Source organism: Cygnus atratus, chromosome 25 (genome assembly GCF_013377495.2).
Source record: "Cygnus atratus isolate AKBS03 ecotype Queensland, Australia chromosome 25, CAtr_DNAZoo_HiC_assembly, whole genome shotgun sequence".
NCBI classification, from domain to species: domain Eukaryota; kingdom Metazoa; phylum Chordata; class Aves; order Anseriformes; family Anatidae; genus Cygnus; species Cygnus atratus.
The window spans coordinates 3,488,746-3,508,575 of NC_066386.1; the positions used below are offsets into that span (position 1 = coordinate 3,488,746).

The 19,830-nt window shown below is 44.0% G+C and overlaps 1 protein-coding gene across 1 annotated transcript in view; it reads right to left on the reverse strand.

Annotated features, from left to right (window-relative positions):
* TANC2 (tetratricopeptide repeat, ankyrin repeat and coiled-coil containing 2) overlaps positions 1–19,830 on the reverse strand; it is a 244,554-nt gene that overhangs the window by 26,537 nt on the left and 198,187 nt on the right. The window contains exons 17-18 of the mRNA XM_050715451.1: positions 18,134–18,741; positions 3,834–3,942 (exon numbers count right to left, since the gene is read on the reverse strand). Of these exons, the coding sequence (XP_050571408.1) occupies positions 3,834–3,942; positions 18,134–18,741 (717 nt within the window). The remainder of the gene's footprint in view (positions 1–3,833; positions 3,943–18,133; positions 18,742–19,830) is intronic.

A 19,830-nucleotide genomic window follows, 5' to 3' on the forward strand; every position in this document is an offset into this window, starting at 1 on the left:
GTTGTGCTCTGCCGTGTGCTGTGGATATGCCCTATATGTAGCTGTTCTGCTATTGATTTACCATTAAGTCTGCTGTTTCCATGGAAACTGTACAGACATCTTTAATTCTGTTTTGATATGCAAAGCCCGATTCCTACCTCCTCACTTGCTGCGTGGTCGTTTGTACCTGCTCAGAGTGGCAGGATCACATTTTGGAAAGACTTTTGGACCCCTCTGCAGCGAGGGACTGATACACGTGGTGTGGGGCTGTGGGAAGAGGACCAGCAGCAGGCGATGGGATTTGTTTCACCTCAAGGAAGATGCTCACAGTGCAGGAATCACCGTCTAAGCCCGCTGCTGGGCTCAGTTACAGATCACTGCCACACAGGTGTGAAAGGTGCTCGGAAGCTTTGCACCAGCCATCGGCGGATTTGTCACTTAAAACAGTTTTACCACAAATTAAAAAAAAGCAAAAAGATTACACAAGCTCTTATAAATAACTAACAACTGCATGAGCTTGTTTTCTTCATAATTCAGGGAACTGAAGAGAAAAATAGCTGCTCTGCTTGAGGCAGAAAAAGAACTCAGGAATTTCAGTGACTGGTAAATGTTGCTTTTGAGATGACACAACACAGGACACTGGAGGTCAATATTAAATTTCAGTGAACTCGGTACAGTATCATTTGACAAATGGAAAACCATTTTATAATAAACAGTTAAAATAATTCAAAAATAGTTATGATACTACCAAACCCATAAATAAGCTGTTTGAGTCACCACCAGGACCGAGGGAAAGAGTATGTATTTTCTGAATAGCCATCTGAAGATAATCACATACGCTATAAAAAATCTCAACCACTATTAGAACATATATACTTAGATATTAGTGCAATGCACAAAAGATGACATTTATCCTTTATGGAATAAATACACTCGACACCGTTAGCATTGCTGAAACAAATCTGCACTATTTCTCATTTTACAGGTAATATCTTCCTGACTCTCTGTTTCCCTTCTCTGTAAAGCAGGTTGAACCCTTCAGCGAAAGCAAATCCCAGCCCGACACAACATCAAACTGAAATAGGATGAGTGGTTTCCATTTCGCTGAGACCATCTGGCAGGACGAAGGCATGGCCTGACCGTGTACGTTTCATTCAAACAACTCTGCCAAGCACCCACAATCCTGATTTTCAAACAGGCTTAGTTTTTTTTTTTTTTTTGTCCTGCACTCTTGTATGCAGCTGTCAGCATCCTTCACTGCTAACTTACTGCTTCCTCTGCTATTTGGCCATCGGTTCCACTTGTATCCATACCTTGCTACAGCCCTAAGGCTTTGTCTCAGCCGTGCCGTGACACGACGACTGCTGTGACACGTGTACAGAAAACCAAGAAGAGCAGGAATGAAATCAACTGCTGTCTGTGGCCTATGACAGAGTCAAGGATTTGACGCAAAATCCAACATGAGCTCCTTGTAAGGCTGTTTTTCAAGGAACATCAGACACCTTCAGACACCTTTACATACCCTTAGCTGTCACAGCGTGTGTTTCAGCCTGTAATTGCCATTACACGCTCAATCTGGAGACGAGGGACACCCACTTCTGGATTACTGACATTTCAGCTAATTTAAGATCAAGTTAAAGACTTCTCTTTGGTTGATTTGTAAAACATACGTTAGCTTGAAGTTTAGGTCTCCTCGTATCATTACTGCACATTTCTCTTCTTGCCCTTTCATTCCATGCCAGGCTTCCCAAGCTGGGTTTCCATATGCTCCTGTTAAGACTGGTAATTGCTTTAAAAGACTAAAACATTTGTACTTTTTTTCCCCAAACTGTTTGAGGATGTTTGTGTCTAAGAAAGAGCACCAGCAGATCTCAGCCACCGAGAGAAGAAGCTTCCTTGCACCCAGCTGCCAGACCAGCTCCTCGCGGCCGCATTTTGTTCATCTGCTGCACCCGGCAGTTCCAAGTGGCCCCTCGTTACTTTGCACAACTGCTGGTGGATGTGAAGTGACAGGGATCAGATAAACATGTTTTCCTCCCTGTTTAATCAAAGTTTTGACTCTGTAGCTAACCCTCATTTCTACCTGGCTGGACAAAATGCTTTAACCCTCACCAAGGGTTTTAATCCTCACCAAGCTTTATGATGGGTAAATAAACTGGAAATAAAATGATACTGAGCCTCGATAAATACCTTCAAAATCAGAAACTTTGTGTCTGCAGAAAGCCGCTGCTATAACATGAGATATTTCAGGAAAAACACACTGAATTTATGACCTGACACGCTCCTCTCTTGGCAGAAAACCCGTCTTACTTGTATTGACTTCACTAGAAGATCAGGCAGAATGAAAGGCTTGAGTGGAAAAAATGCTTGTTTAGAAGCAAATATGGTCAGAAACAGCAGGAATGTGCATACGTATTGTCTGAAATATTTTCTTAAAAGAATGTTTAAGATCTTAAAAACGCTCTGCAATACTCCAGTTTAATGTCTCCTTTCAAAAACTAATGCATCTATTGTTTCACTCAGTAAACACACAAATCCTCAGTAAACACTTGTTAAAAAAAGGAATAAAAATAAATCTATTCAAGGAAAACCAAAAGACCAAGTTTTACAGTGTTTCTAATCCAGTTAATCCAAAGCCTTTCAAAACTTTACAGTCCTTTTAAATGACATACTGTTATGCTTATCTGTCACCAGGACATGCTATTCTTGCTGCAGCATTGCAAAAACAGGGATTTTGCCGAGTGATTAGAAACAGAAGGCAGTACTGACATTTTTCATATGCTAATAGACATTTTCTACTATTGTAAATATTGCTCAATTAAATGTGGAATCTACAGGCAACTTTTCCACTTAATGAAAATTGTCATTTGTTTAGCTCCCGAAACCCCATTTGTTTCTACCAGAGAAGTGTGAAACAAAAAAGATTTGGAAGCAGTTTTAATGTAAAATGCAGCTGAATACTAAATTCACTGCTGAATTGGGCCTTGGGATTGTATCCCAAAATCTGAAAATTATACACTGATTGGATAATGCTTTGACCTGGGGTTCTTCCCTTTGGCTATAGCCATTGTTTTCCCATACAAGGAGACTTCACTACTATACTTGATCATGAATCCAGCAGACGGAAACCAACAAATAAATACAGAACTGACACAGGACAGAAATGTTTGACCTAAAAATACTAATAGAACTGCATAAGTTCTAAAGTCTGTAAAATCATATACAGACCAGATGAAAATATAGTCTCATTTTTATCAGTGTTAAGCACGCCCACAGATCCTAATACTTTTAAGAAATTCTGTATTTCCTATGACCTTACAAATCCATTCTTTCATTTCCATCTCCTGGTATGAGGGCCAGCAGGCAGAAGAACAACATTTAATTTATGGGTCACATTGCTGTTCATGTCCAAGCTTGCCTTTTAATTATCCAGGTGTTAAACGTCTGTATGAGAAGTAAAATGAATCAACCATCAGATTTTAGTGCTTTTTCCTTTTACAACCTAAACTCTGGGTTGAGTTCTTCAAAGCCTTTGAATTCTTTAAGATTTATTTTTCCTAGATGTTGTTACAGGAACTCATCTTAGATGGTAAGAAACCTCTTACGGTAAGAGAGGGATTCTAGGTAAGAGGCTCTCTCTTGAATTTACTGTCTGAAGGATGGTTTAATTTCAAGAATTTCTTATATACCACTGCCAATTTTGTAAAGCTAACTTCTACATGTTTCAGCAGCCTGCAGCAATCACACTTCTCACAGCAGCCCTAAAACAAGAAGAGACTGAACGTTGCCAGCGTTGGCAGATTATACACGACGGGGATGAGGCTGGCATGAGTCTTCATTTTAATTTTTGTTACCTTAAAAATATGTGCTTTGAGAATGTGATGTCCCAGTTCAATAGTTTGCTGTCGATTTAGTTTTCCTTCTTGACGGGAAAACCAGAAGGCAAGTAATGTGTGGCCACTCCTGAAAAGAGAAGGAGGAGCACGTTAGTATTTGCCTGTTACACCAACAAAAGAACTTTTGAAAACAATTTTTGCTTCTGCTAAGCCTTCAACCTAATCCAGCTTTGGGGAAACTAAGCTGGACTAGCTCTTATTTGTAAACCACCAACTAATTGCATATCTTTTATTATTGGTGACGACTTATAACCAAAAAAAGATCATTAGAAGATAACAAAAATAAAATGATACATTCTCTATAAACAGATGTAACCTCAGAAATGCTAGAGGTACAATTTCATGAGAGCCGAGGTGCTATTTTTGTAGTTATTTTGCAGAGTGCAACTCCACTTTGAAAGCATGCCATCGATGCTGAAGTCATTAGAAAATGACACATTCCAAATATCCACACTTTGAAAAATGGCCTTTAAATGACAACTACATTCTCCACCCTTTGACATTTCCTGGGAAGACTGAAGCAACTTTATTTCCATGTAAAACTTCTAAACATATTCTCCAGCTTTTCGAGTAACAAAGATGCTTCTGGCAAATGACCTACAAGGTTGACAACCCAAACAATGTAGCTGAGCAACATGCAGAGCCCCATTTAATGCGAAACACAGTAAAAGACACTGACTTCCTTTGCTAACAGTGGTCTTCGCTGACATTTCTAAAGGTACTTAAAGGTTTTTGAACTTCCAGCTCCAAACAGTGGAAGTTTAAGATGGCTGTGTCTTGACTCGAGCAGCTTATTCTCTGTATGTGCACAGAACACACACGGTGCAAAGAAGTGAAGCAATGCCAATCGTTCTGGGGTGAGAATGGCTGGTATTTGTCCTTGCAGGCAGTTTTCTTGGTGTTGCCTACAAATATGCTCTTTGTGTACCCTTCCATTTACTGGATTTTCTGAAGGAAGCAAACCAAGAGGAGACGGCCTCTGCAAACTGGAGATGCAGATCACTAACACAGACATTGTTGCTGCTTGCAACGAACTAGGAGCAAACGAGGCTTTTTCAAAGTCTCCCAAGTGTATCAGATCAAAAAAAGAAAAACAAACAATTACACTGCAGCCAAGTATGCACGCTACAAGCGAAGCAACTGCTTGCCTTGACATTAAGGGCAGAGAAAAAGGGAAGTTCAGATTCTTCCGTAAGCCTTTGGATACTCTCAAGGGAGCCCTTTTTAACCCATTTCATTTCTGGAACAAAATAAAAATGTGACTACACATAAAAGCAATCAAAACCCCCCGAGCCAAACAAAACCAAACATCATATAAATTGTGGCTTTACAAGGGCTTTTAAGGACAGGGAATGTTATTAGCTCATCACTATTTGGTAAAGCAGAAAAGCACTTAGCATGGTAAAAAGGCAAGTAAATATTACAAAAGATGGATGTTTTCACAAGGGTGGGGATCTCCATCCAGGGAGAATGCTTAGCCCTGTCTCAAAGGAAAGCCAGGCTCCTTCTTTTGCTGAAGTACAGAAGGAAAGTGGAAGACTTGCGTGCCACAGCCAGGTGTTTGGCGAGGTCTCTCCCAGTCCCTGCCAACGAACCTCCTTCTAGACTGATAATGCTCGGATTCATTTTAGCAGAGCCCAGTGACGCTTTGCCAGCCCACGTGGTACTTGTAGGATGTTGGACGTGTGCCCAAAGAAGAGCAGGATGAACAAAATGCCTTTTGTCATAAGGCAGGCCTAGAGGCCCCAGGTCTGGCTAGGAAAATGTGATGTGGTGATCTTCCCCATATATTAAAATAACCTCTTCCACTGGCGAACAACTCCATTGGTCCTCTCAAAAAGCCAAGGAAATTTATAAGGGTGCCCTCATAGAATCATAAACATTGGAAATGACCTCCAAGATCACCTGGTCCAACCATCTCCCTACCACCAATGTCACCCACTAAACCATGTCCCTAAGCATCACGTCCAACCATTCTTTGAACACCCCCAGGTACAGTGACTCCACCACCTCCTTGGGCAACCTGTTCCAATGCCTGACTGCTCTTTCTGAGAAGAAATGTCTCCTAATTTCTAACCTAAACCTCCACCGGCACAACTTGAGGCCATTCCCTCTTGTCCTATCACTAGTTACCCATGAGAAGAGGCCAGCCCCCAGCTCCCCACAACTTCCTTTCAGGTAGTTGCAGAGAGCAATAAGATCTCCCCTGAGCCTCCTCTTCTCCAGACCAAACACCCCCAGTTCCCTCAGCTGCTCCTCACAGGACTTGTGTTCCAGGCCCTTCGCCAGCTTCGTGGCCCTTCTCTGGACATGTTTCAGGGTCTCGATGTCCTTCTTGTAGTGAGGGGCCCAAAACTGAACACAGTACTTGAGGTGCGGCCTCACCAGAGCTGTGTACAGGGGGACGATCACCTCCCTGGTCCTGCTGGCTACACTATTCCTGATAAAAGCCAGGATGCCGTTGGCCTTCTTAGCCACCTGGGCACACTGCTTGCTCATGTTCAGGTGAATGCAAAAAACAGGCTATTGTCTAAGTGCTTGGTTGGTTGATGGTACCCTTTGTGCTTTGGGCGTCTTGAGCTGAGAAAGAACCTGAAGAGAAGTTCCTGGCTGGCGGGGCCTGTCACATTCCTCTTCACGCCCTGTCCCAACCTGAGCTCGTCCCACCATACCGAGCACCCTGTGGTGGGCGCCCGCAACCACCACACTCCCTTGCCACAGGGGAAGGAAGGAGAAGTTCCTCCAGATGGTGGCTGAGGTGCTCAGGTGCCGTGGTGGGCTGCTTGAAATGAAAGGAAGCCTCTGTGCACTGGGCAGTGCCTCCACTGACATTCGGCCATGCTGGGAGAGCTTTCCACATAGCACTAACAGAAGGGACAAAACTTAAAAAGATGGCAAAACAGAAGGGATTTGGAAGTGGTTGTAGCGCCCTGAGTTATCTATGGCCTACTGCATTTCCTTCCTTTTGCTCTTCCCCTCTTTGCTCCCCACCTTTGGAGCAGGAGGAGATTCCTACCAGTTCACACCCTTTCAAAGGAGAAAGTCAAATGCGTTTGCTCATTACACCAATTAACCTCTAGGAAGGCCCATGGAAAGAAGAAACAGAGCAGACAAAAACAAATGACTATGCAACACAGCTTGAGTTTCGCGTGATCACAGAACCATGGAGATACAGCTGCAAGTCAAGGAGTGCAGCAATTGCTAGATTTTACCCATCCCCATTCAGCCGGATTATGAAAACCTATAATCACTCTAATAGTCTCAATACATCTCAATAGCTCCTCAGCCTCACGTTGCTACGCTTATATTTTGGACAACAGCCAATGCATTTACCTCAACTAAAAGGTTGGTGGTGCATGTTCATTCAGAGACATCAGCTCATTCCCTTGCTGGGGAGAGTCATGCATTGGGCTGGAAATCATTAATAGCAGCTTTCTGTTCCAGGATCTGATAGCGAGCTCACAAAGGGATGCTGTAGCTACCCTCTCTCTACCTCTGTTTTTCCCATCGCAGAGGAGGAAATAAAGCCACTTGTTTGCTTGTTGAACACGGCTGATCGAAAACTCTTCACAAATGTCTGGGAAGGCACAGAACAGAGCTGTAACTGCATTAATATCGAGCGTGGACTGAAGATCCAGAAACTTCTGACATGCCTTCTCTTTGCAGTGAGAGATGAAGTGCAGTTCCTGTCTGACACGTGAGCCCAAGGTCCATGCTTAGCTCCTAAATTGCTTTTCAGCTGCAGCTGGTAGGGTATTTACCTAAATTTAATTATATGCATGACTTTGGCTGTTATGAATAAGGCACGTATGAACTATTCCGGAATAAAGTACAGTATTCATGAGTAATACATTACCTCTGCAACGTTTCCCAGACCTTGGCTTTGGGCTTGTTGATAAATACTTGCAGTCACTTGTTCTGTCAACGTTAATTGCATGCTAAAACAGACTCGAACAGCATGGGCTTTTTTGCTTTTTTTCTACTACAGCAGAGGATGGCAGTAATGATTTCTACATCAAGGAGCTCAGTGAAATCATTTGCTTTGAATTTCGCCACTGCAGAGTTTATCATCAGAGATTTTCTATTTTTAATGCAAGATTTCTTTTTGTGAGAAATTAATAGTGCTGCCAGCTCAGCTGTGGAAGCCTTTGTCTGCACTCGCAGATTGCGTGTGGCAGTGCAAGCCAGCTCCAAAACGCAGGCTCCCATAACGGTGAGGGCTGTGCCCAGGGATGTGCACACGTACGTATATATAAAGATGAGAGGCTTGATCCTTGCATAGCATGAACCAGTGCAGACGTATAGCAGCTATAAGTGAATGCTACCTATGGGATACGTGTTATAGGCTGCTCCCTTATTCACCCAAAGCTGCAGCATGCGGAGCTGTGGGAGCAGAACAAGACGATGCAGGGAGCTGGTACCTCAAGCACATTCCTCATTCCGTCTCCATCCCTTGTGCCACAGATGGAAAGGGACGATGCAGCACTAACAAAATCCTAGCGTGACCAAAGAGCTGTGGTGCAGCATGGGGAAACACAGAAGAAAATACTAAAAGCTCCTGCATATGTGCCTCATCTATACTCTTCTATCCTTCAGACAAAGCAAAGGAGATTTAAAAGGGTATAAAGTTAATCGATTCTTAAGGCATTGAACCAATGAAACAGAAGACAGGCAGGCAAAAAACGAAGTGAGAATCAGTCCCTTTTACGTCTGAACCTACCAACGTCCAAATTCCCTGATTTACATTACATCCCCGTCTCCCTTCTTCCAGCTAATCCCATGAAACCATTCCAAAACCTAGACATCTGACACAGTGCCCAGTGAATCTGGTCTTCCAGCAGACGTGTATTCATATTTTATTCAGCTCTGCAGAGGGCAATTTTATAACTTCAGCGCAGAGAATAATGTCTGCTCTGACGAAGACCGGAGCCTCCTTTGCTTTCCAAAGGACGTCTGTCCAGCGCAGCAGACTGCAGGAAAGGCCAAGCTCCGCTCACAGTCAGCTCCTGCTGAAGGATCACTTAATCACCAACAGCGATTTATTGATTTTTGTAGCATAGTTTCCCTCTGATGCTATAATTGTGAATTAACTTTAAAGGAATTAACGTTATACAAGAAACAATTCAAAACAGGGAATGTTCTTAAATACACAGTATTATTTCCTACAGAATTAAACACTGCTTTAACTTGCTAAGCTAATTGGGACAGCAGAGTTCACAGCCAAAAAAAAAAAAAAAATCCCATCCCTTAGGTCATGTTTCATTGCAAAGAGACAAAGTATGGGACACCTGATCAGAAAGGATCACCCTGCCTACAAGTAACGGAGAACACAGCAGCAGGGCACTACCAGTTCCTGCTGCTCTATGAAACTGCAGAGATAATTCCGATTAGCAGGGTAAGAAACCTTCGCCACTATGGTTTCAGGTTGTTTTCTTCACCCAACAATTTTCTTATTCACAATGGCTTGCTCATACCATAATCACCACTGGCCATTCTTATACAGCAGGTACACCTAATGGCCTCAATCATAAACTAGGAACCCACTGTTCCAGGTGCTAAACATGCCATTTCCCGGCTAAAAGAGGTTATCTGTGATTATCTAAGCTTGCTTTTTCGTAGCACAGATGATAAGGCTCAACCCATCAGACACACACCACATCCAACACCCCTGGTCTCACTGCAACAGGTCTCTCAAAGACATCTCCGACCATAATTTAATACTTCAACCAATGCTGCCAGCTACAAGTGCTTGACTGATGAGTTCTGGTTTACCAGAGACAGAGCTCTGCACAAAAATCTGCATCCAGACATCATCCCAACTCTTAGTGCTTCATCCCTTTATATGTAACCTTCCCTACCACCTTATTTGTAGTCTAAGCAGTAAAAGCAGCAAAACTGTGATTGGTGTAAAGGAGAGCTAAAGAATTGCACAAACCACTCCGTGACCACTGGAAGCAGCAGAAATGGAATCACTTAACTGCACCTGGCCTATCCCTAAAGAAACTGATTTAAGTAATAGCGTCTTGGTGATGGCGGACTTCAAATCAATAGGCTCACTGCATGTTTCTTCATTGCTGCGGTGCGACTGAACACCAGTAAAACCAATACCACCCGCACTGCTACAATATCGTGCACATCAGTGGGACGTGATCAAGGAGCACAGCTTCCACATGCAGCCAGTACTGTCTTGCACCACGTCCTTAATACCCTGCAGGGAAGGCAGGCTGATTGAGCATGCGTGAGACTGAGCCAAACAGTAGTTAACAGCATCTTCAGCACTGAGAGATGTCTTAGAGCATCTTGTGCTTAATGATTTCGAACTTTGAAGGAAGTGGGAAGCTCTGTGCCCCCCAACATGGTATTAACGTCATCATTCAGGTAGGAAGTCACTGGTTTATTCAGGTAACTTTGACAGGTCTAATAGCAATGATCTCACTGATGCAGCTCAGCTGAAAGCAAAATTATGCTGAAGATCTGCTAGCAATCCTGCTGTCATTTTTTGTTCTCTAGGCTGTCTGTTATAAATTCCATAGGTACTAACTGTGCCGCTCCCATATTTTATCAAGTATGGGGAGTACAAGCCTCTGATTGTGTTACATACTTGGCTATCACAGAGAAAGAGTTCATCTGCAATTTATCTGGGATAATACAGCTGAACCTGTAACAGGACTTTGTCCTGGAGCAGCTCTCCACTAAATTGCATGAAATAATGGCAGTTGGGTGCCAGGAAGTGCCCAGAGAAGCAGCAGAGGAAAAACAGATAACTGTGATAGCACCCGTCAGGTTTAAGGTAACAAAACATATTTGCAATAATTTAAAAATACAGAACAATAAAGGAGAGAAAAAAGCATTTCTGAACCCTTACAGAGCCTGACTTAATGAGATTAAAAAAGCAAGATCCAGAGAGTAAAGATGAAATTCCCTCGTCTCAGTTCAGTTCATAAGGCCTTTCAGAAAATCTGCTGGTTGCCAGGAACAGATTATTTCGTATTCAGAGTAAATAAGTGATGTCCAAGAGCAGTGTTAAAAGACTGCTGGCATATTTAATAAACATGCTAGATGGGTAAAATGAATAAAAACCATCTCTCAGTAAGCTCTCTGGTGACTATACAGTCAACATGCAGACAAGAACTCAAAAGATGAATGGTGATGCACCTCCTGTTCTCATTTCACCCGATGTAATTTCAAATAAGCAGGATGATAAAAGAATGGGGAATGTGACTTGGAAGTGTTCTACTTCCATTTAACTGGGAGTAAATGAACTTGTAAGAAGGAAGGTGGAATAAAGTCGGGGTTCCTCTCTAGTAAACCACTGGAAGATGTTTCTGCTCAGAGAGTGAGTCTTAAGATTTGAGGAATGAAATAACAAGAACAAATTAAGCAACATTTCTTTCTTCAGTAAGCACTCATTTTGCCTCCAATTAATTCCACTTCTCCCTTTTTGGTGGCTCAGTGCCACAGAATGGATTACTCAGTGAATATTTTCTTCCATTTAGATGTAAAAATGGTACAGCATACAGAAGTTTGCAGTCCAAAAAAAAAAAAAAGATTTTATGAGGACAGTAACTCAAGACAAAATATATTCAAAAAAGCCTCACATCTGAATGCTTAGGTTGCATGTCTAATGAGCCAGTTAAAGCAAGCTGCTCTGCTGATGTCCTTTATGGTGGTAGCAATCACATCTGCTCTTCATCTCATCTCATCAGTCATGATTTGTAATCTGTCTCCCATTTCTTCTCTTCCAATCGACACCACAGCTGCATCCCTGTCCAAGTTTCCAAGGCAAAACCTGCAGCTCAGGCACGTGGGTGCTTCGTTACACGTAGAGCCACAGTGTGAATGAGCTCAAGCCTCCCTCTCCTCTACGTCCACCACCAGATCCTCCTCTGTACCCTGTCCTCAATTCCATATTACACAAATCCTTGCTTCTGACATTCAGAGAAGTCCCCATTACAGCTGCCTGACTTGCTACTGATGGCTTTAATCATTCATTTTTAGCTCTGTATTTCTGCAGGAGCTTAGAGTTAACACCTAGAAACGTTGGCAACGTGGATACTCACATATAGAAGTCTCCTACATTCATTTGGTTGAGCTATTGCCATTCTTTTTACATTTCAAAATACACCATTTACAAGTCAGGGATCAGAAAACTTTACTCTGGAAGCCTGGAAGTTGTATACTCAGTGTCAGCAGTCCATTGGATCTCCACTGCCTGGTGAGCAGCTTGTGTTTGCCCATTCAATGACGTGGAGGACATCATGATGGATTCATCTTTGTGATCCAAAAATATGGAACTCAGCTGCATTCCTCCTGATGAGGAAATTAAACCAGCAAGAAATGTTTGACTGTCATTCTTATGCTACGGGTATAGAGGAATCCCTACTCCAAACCACAGGTAAACCACCGTTTCCTCCCCGCTCCACAGTTCTACCAAAATTAGAGCTCTAGGAATGATGATAAAACACCAAATCCCACGGCGATTTGGTAATTAATTACACTAACTCAGCGCAGGCTTTGCACAAGTACAGATGCCCGGACAGCAGGCTGGCTAGGGAACGAATTGACCTCGTGTATTTCGGTGACATGTGGCACGCAGCACGCAGCTGGGCACAGCGCAATGAACAAATCACAACACGTCCCTCGGGGTTCTGCTGAACCTCCAGGTGCTCGCCACGGACCCGCGCCTGGGGGCACTCCAAAAAAAACACTTTCAGAAAGGTAATTCAAGCAGCAAAGTAATGCAAAATAATAATGGAAGAAGCAGCGTTCAGCTCCCTGCTGTACCTCCAGAGCTGAGGCTGCTGCTGAACACTCACAAAAACCTGCTTATTCCATCTCCCTCCCCACAAGATGCTAGTGGGCACTGCATTATTTTTATTTTTCTGCATAAGTATGTAAGAGATTCAAATAAATAAAACCCATTATTTTGCTTCACCTTGAGATCAAATAGCACCTTTGCTTCACGGAGTGAAATCCATCCCACGTGAGTGCAGAGAGAACACTTCAGACACAGTCTGGCTTTTGGTGAATGCTTTCTTTCAAGCTAACAATAAATCTGAGCATATTTTAAGAGCTTTCCAGAATCTCAGAATATAAAAGAGGAAAACAAAAAGTTAACTAACCATGCACTATAATGACAAAGTCGTTGAGATACTCAGGAGCTAACTGTGGACGAGTTTTAAGAAGCTGATGTGTAATACAAAGCCCCCCTCCCATTTAAGTGTATGCTTTATCACTGAATTTTTATGATTTTCACTGACTTCTTTTCCTCCAAACTTTCTAAATTTATTCCCTTTTGACTGGGGATTGTTATTTGTCGATCAGATTAAGCTTAATTTGATTTGTCAATGAGATTAAGTGCAAAAAACACTTATTTGTTTCTAATTCACAATCTATCAGTCCGCTGGGTAATATGTAAAAATATTAACTTTGTGTAGGAAAAGTCTCCACTTGCAGCTTGCCTCCCAAGAGAGAAAGGAAAATGCAAAATACCTACACTGTATTGTATTCCAGGACAGCTCTGCAGGAAACCATGGCAACTCGGCGTGCTGCGATGGAGCTGCGCGCTCCTGCTTGGATTGCTGCTGCACCCCGAGCCACACAAGGTGCCTTTATTTAGGGCTGCAGGGACAGGAACAGATTCAGTTCGTGATGTGGAACACGAGGGGGTAGATGAGGAGCTGCCCTCACCCTCAGCTCCAGAGACACCAGGACTTCTGCCTTTTTTTTAAGCAATATCCCAAATTGTCAGGCATCCTCTGATTCAGTTAATGAGCAGGAGGAAGCGCCCCTGATCAACTGTTGGTGCACTGAAACATTTACTGCAGAATACTGATTCCTCATACAGCATTTGTTTAGGTTTAGGTTTAGCATTTGGAGGTTTAGGTTGGAAATGAGGAGACATTTCTTCTCAGAAAGAGCAGTCAGGCGTTGGGACGGGTTGCCCTGGCAGGCGGTGGAGTCACCGTCCCTGGGGGTGTTCAAGGAAAGGTTGGACGTGGTGCTTGGGGACATGGGTGACACGGGAAGTAGGGTGATGGTTGGACCAGATGATTTTGGAGGACTTTTCCAACCGTAATGATTCTAGGATTCTGTGATTTCTGAGCTTGAGCTTTACCCCTAAACCAGCCCAGTGGTGTCACTGCTGGCTCCCGACCCAGGGATCAGCAAGTGGGTTTGAATGATTCCCAGTGCCTGCAGGGGCTCTCTTCAGACCTGAGCATTCAGCTTTTCTGGAAGCCTGACCACGGATATTCAGGATTTCAGACTAACACCACATCTGGGATATTCCCAGATGGATTCCCAGCGGGATATTCCCCCTAGGAGGAGCTGTCCTCCCTCATCGCCACACCAGTGCCTGCTGCCCTCCCCGCTCGCCCCGGTCCAGATACGTGCACTGCGAGCACTGGAGGCTAGGTGAGGTGACTCCATGCTGAAGGTGGAGATCTCGGTGCTTCGTTTTGCTGAGGTGCCACTGCCGCTGGAAGGTCCCTGAGCTGTGCTACAAAGAGCCACTTTGCTAAGCGATGACAGGGAACATACCACCAGCTTGTGCGTGTGCCACCCTGAGAAGCAAAAGCCCCTGTTACAAGAGCCATATGCTGGCAACAGCATAAAGAGCAGCTTTTTCCTTCCTTAGCTTCCTGAACAAGAAAAGGACATCTGCAGATCTACCCTAAAAACCTGCGTACCGGTTAGAAGAGCAGACCGGACAGGACTCATCTCCTCGCACCCAGTTTTACTTGTCAGTACCGGAGACATCTCCCGGTGAGCCCATCACCCCGAGCTCCTTTACTAATCGACAGGAGGAGACACTTGGAAGGCACTCTTCATCTGACCTATTTTAGCCTTTTAGCTTATGATGAAATGAATCATCCTTATTTCCCTCCTCTGACTATAAAGCAAGTCTAGACAAGCCACGCAGATGTTGATACTTAAATCTGGACAGAGTAATTTCACTTTGGGGGTCTGTATCTGGCTGCAGCTCTTTTACTGCCTCACCAGGGCAAATCACGTCTGTCTCCCTCGCAGTTCCTTCAGCAGCAGCACAGGGATAAAACGTTTTATTAGCATTGTAAAAGCATGCAAGATAATTGCATGGAAGTTTCTGATTAAGTCTAGGCAAAACACAGCACGGCATCAGAGAAGAATTTACGTTAAGAAATACAAGTGTAAGAGCGAACACTCAATAATCACCACTTTCTCCATGCACTAGTCACAAAGGATTGGGTCTTTCCCCTAAGATGTTTGATGTTATTTGTCAACTAAGGCACTGAGTTAATTGCGTTATGCTGACAGGCAGGGGAAGTCATTACTCCGATGCTGGTTCGACTCTGACAAATGCTTTGTTGGTGCTCTGTTATTAAATGGATGCTGGGGGGTCTCTTGCAAGACAGGATATGGTGACTGTGTTCCCCTCAATGCCAGGCAGCCCTTGCTTGAGACAGAAAACTCATGGTGAGCATCCAAGGAAGAGGGTTAGCAACTCACCAGGCTCACAGGAAAATCCGGAGGATGGAGATTTGCTGCTTATCATAAAAGCCTAGAAAAATGTGGTAATTTCTGGACATTGTGTTCTTCCTCTCCCCTCTTCTCCATACTCCCCAGAACACAGGAACTCGCTCTCATTAATGAAATGAGGAAGATTACTCCAGCTGCAGTGCTGCAGACACCAGGCCCATTATCCCAATTTCTTTCGTAACATCCTTACACCTGGACGCCCTGTCAGGGTAAGTCAATTAAGAGCAGCTTCACAAAACCACATTTCACTCCAAAGCTCTTCTCCTATGAAAAATCAGCCTTGGCAACCTGACTCTTGGCTGTATCGACATGGGGAGGTCAACGAGCTTTGCATTAACAGCGCATTTCTGCCCCAGCAGACGATGAGCGGTCCATACGGTTATAACGTCTTCCCAATTCCCAAGCGAGCAGAAAGGAAATCAAAGTTGCTGCAAACAAACCAACAGTAGGCAAATTTTCGTAGGTTACTCCTATTAGCTCAGTCAGTGGCAAGCTGTGCTTCTTTTAGAGGAATAAAATGAAAAATCATTACTTATCTTAATCGTTGCTAAGGGTTTACAGTGCTCTGAGCTCAACATTTCAATATCAGCACTTCCCTGAGAGCTGGACAGGAGGATTTTGAGGAGCACAACAGCAGAATCTCAGGGGGTCCTCTCTATTAATCACCAAAATGTATCCTGTTTCATTATCTACCATCGGAGTATAATGCAATTAGTGTGCATTATACATTAGAGATATTTATTAGCCCTTCAATATGTATAGACTTGCACTTGAAGCACTGGGAGCCCATTACAAGCATTGCAACTTCTTTGCTTGCCCCTGGCAAGGAGCTGAGTCTGGTTAGCGTCGGAAATCCTGCAGGGGTTTTGTTCTTGCAAACAGCACGAGATTTCCCCATACGGTTAAAGCCAGCATTAATATTCCAGGTGAAATGGCACATATAGGACTCGAGTGATGCCCAAGAGCCTCCCTAAGCGTGTGACAAATTGTTTGGCGCAAAGAAGTGGAAGAGCAAAGGACCCGGCTCCAGCTCCGCAGGCAGGTGAGCACGGAGCTCGCACGGTTTCCTCGCCAGGACAGTGCTGTGCCCGCTCTCAGCTTGGCAAGAGGGCTACAGACCAAGCCCTGCTCAAACTACAGCTCTGAGGGCAGCGCAACGTGGTCATGATGTCCTTGAATCCCAAGCAGAGATCCATCCTATGGTTCATCTCGTCGAGTGAACAAGGGCTGATCTGTGACTTTGCGCAAAAACCACCTGCAGTGGCAAGCATGACTTCAGTGCAAAATCACCTAAAATGGAGCACTTTTGAGTTTCATTCTGAGGTTGGTATTCTGAGAGCTTGTACGAAGACCATAACCACCTCGGTGAGCATCAAGAGGAATAGTTCTGGGCCTGGGGAATCAAAGCACCCAGATTATCCAACTGTCCTCGCCCGGCTGCTGACAATCTCCGTTGCAGCTGTCCGGCCAAAACCACAGGGGCCAGACAACACCAGCAGGGCTGGGAGCAAGTGGCCAGAAAGAGGGGCTGCTCTCAGCTCCATTGGCATAATTGACGTGTCCGCATTGCAAACAGGGTGGAAAAGTATCACCCAGTGACGAGTACTTAATGACTCCACGGAAGGATATTAAATAACCAACACTGATTGATATAAAGACACCTGCTGCTGTAAGATGCTTTACAGAGGGTTCACTTGATAGGACTATCACGCAGAACCCACTAAACCAGCCAAGATTCCCACTGGGAGGAGCTATATGATATTTTTCTACTGTAGCCTGTTTGCAACATAATTTAAAGTGGTAAATTACTCCGAGAGCGCTAGCAGGTATGTCTGCTTTAATCAATTATTTGGTTCCAGCAGATACTGTCGTATTTCTTCAGGCTGGCCGCAGGATCTAGGAGATGCCCTGATACAGCCGAGCATCTGAGTGTTTCCCTGATTTTTATAATCTTATTTTAAGAGATGGGCAAGCAAAACGGAGCAGAGCTTACAGGGATAAACTACTAGAATTACAGTCAGTGTCTGTTTCCACTCTTCAGCAGAAACAAAGATAACATTGTTAATAGTGATCACTGGGTTTAGAGAATATAAATCTAACCATGATTAAATTCTGTTCTCTGTGAGCTAAGCCAGGAACTCAGCTGCTATCACTACAGAGATTACGTATGCATTTACAGTCCAAAACTGTGAAGAGCCTGATTCTGTTCCTTATTTTGCTTTCAAAAAGACATTTACAGCAGGACTACGAGGAACAAGACTTCAGAAAGAAGCCAACTGCAAAAGACGTATCCACACTGTTCATCTTTCATCTCCTTATCCTCCGCTTCACATGGTTTCGCTACCTTTGAGGAAACGGAGGATGATTCTCCTCTCCAGACTGAGCTGGCAGGATTAATCTGCCAAAATGCGGCCACCCCTAGCATGACTCAGATGCCTGTATCTGAGCTAGTCAACTGGGACCTTCTGAAGAACAGCTCATCTCATTCTAACGAAGACTATTACATTTGCCAGGTCAGTTTTGTGCCCAGGGAGTGCTTATTTCTTTCCACAAACAATACAAAGTTGTAAGGAGACCAGTACAGCTGTAGTTATGTACAGTGCAGACACAGCAAAGTCAGGTGAGATGAATCTCATCCCATGTGCAACCTTGTAAAATGAAATGATTCAGATAACAGCACGAAACGCTTTTGAGACGAACACATTTGTAAGCTCTGATTCCTCAGAGTATCTGCTTACCTAGGATCACAGAGAAACTTGGTCTTTTCACCTTCTTCTCTCCAAATAAGCCATTCTCGAAAAGAGGGATGAACAAACATTCGCGTCATATCTCTACGTTTGATAAGAAACATAGAAAGGTTCTCCATCCTCTGCTGAAAGTCATCCCACTCCAAAGTGCCCTCAATGTTACCTGCATTAATGGCCTGAAAAATATGTTCATCTGTTAATGGGTGCAGAGATGCCACTGCCACATTCAAGAGAGGCATAACCCGATCAAAGGAAGACTGCGTTGGGAACTTCATATTGCACTGCAACAGGTAAACTTCTGACAGAGACACTGGCACTACTTTGTAGCTGGAGCTTTTTAGTACTAGGTATCCTTTCTCTATGAGATCAAAAGTGAGTTTTAGGTACAGGTAGGACCCTTGGCTCAAAGTCTTGAGGTGAGAACTGAGCTTGCCAAACGTAGTGTTGTCCATTTTGCCATTCAGCGAGATGTTGTTCTGGATCTCCGAGCTGCTGTGTATCCGATGAAGGATGTACGCCTGCAGGTCCTGGTCTATGGCTTCATTCTCTTCCAGTCTGTCCAAAAATATTCTATGGAAGGGCAACAGCTTAATTATTTCCTACAAAAAAAGAAAAAGAAGTATATTCATGCTAGGAATGTTTATTATTCATTAAGTAAACTTAATTCATATTACAGTAACACCTTTGAGACTCCTTTAAGACCTTCTCCATCAGGGCAAGCACACAAAATGGCAGTTTGTGCCTTCAGGACCTCACGATCTCATCTATAATCAAGTAGTTTCTGTGTGAGACGTGACTGAAATCAAAATGAAGGACATGGTTCCTAACACCGCATCCCTGGAAAGGAGTGGAAAATTCCCCCAGAGCAGTGCCCTTGTTACTCCTGCCCTGCCCCATCCAAGTACTGACATGCCATCTCTCCTGCTGTCATTTCAGAAGCCCGATAGAGGGAACGACCTGTGGACAACCAGATGACAGATCTGAGACCAAAAGAAATTTCTCTGAAGCCGAGCAAAGCACCTCCTCCTATCCTACTCTGCTGCTATCAACAGGGAAAAACACCGAAATGCGAGGGCAGATAACAGTGAGTACTTTCCAGTGCAAAGTAAATATGTCTATCTGCTGCAAGATACCATGGCCAGGGAATCTCTCATCTGCTAAGCTCACCAACGCTTTGGGTTTTTGATAGCCCCAAAATCACTAAAGGCCTCTCCAAAGGAGTTCTCATGTCATGGGTTCTGTCGCTGTGAAGTGGGGAGAGAAATGACGCAATGGAGCTGGATAAGGCAGTTTCAGGAGCAGCATCCAACTCTCCAAAATAATAAAAAGGGTGACCATGGTGCAAAACTAAAGCTCGCCGTGAAGACTGTAGGGCTGCAAGAGCCCTAATTAAATGAGGAACTCAAGCCATCGAGATGCGATTTATCTACCGTTATAAAAAGACTTCTTTGAAATGATGTTTAATTTACTCCACTACCGAGTGACCCAGAAGCACGCCACAGAAGAGCAGATAGCCCCTGCTCTCCCGGTGTCTCGGGGAGCAGCTGCAGCTCCCGGCTCCGAAGGCAGCGAGCAGCAGCTGGCTGCCTGGATGGAGCTGGAACCAGCGCTCAGCTCCCTGCCAGGCAGACCACAGTAAATCAACCTGCGGAGCTCGATAAATATTAGCGGATCTCGGTAAAACTGCC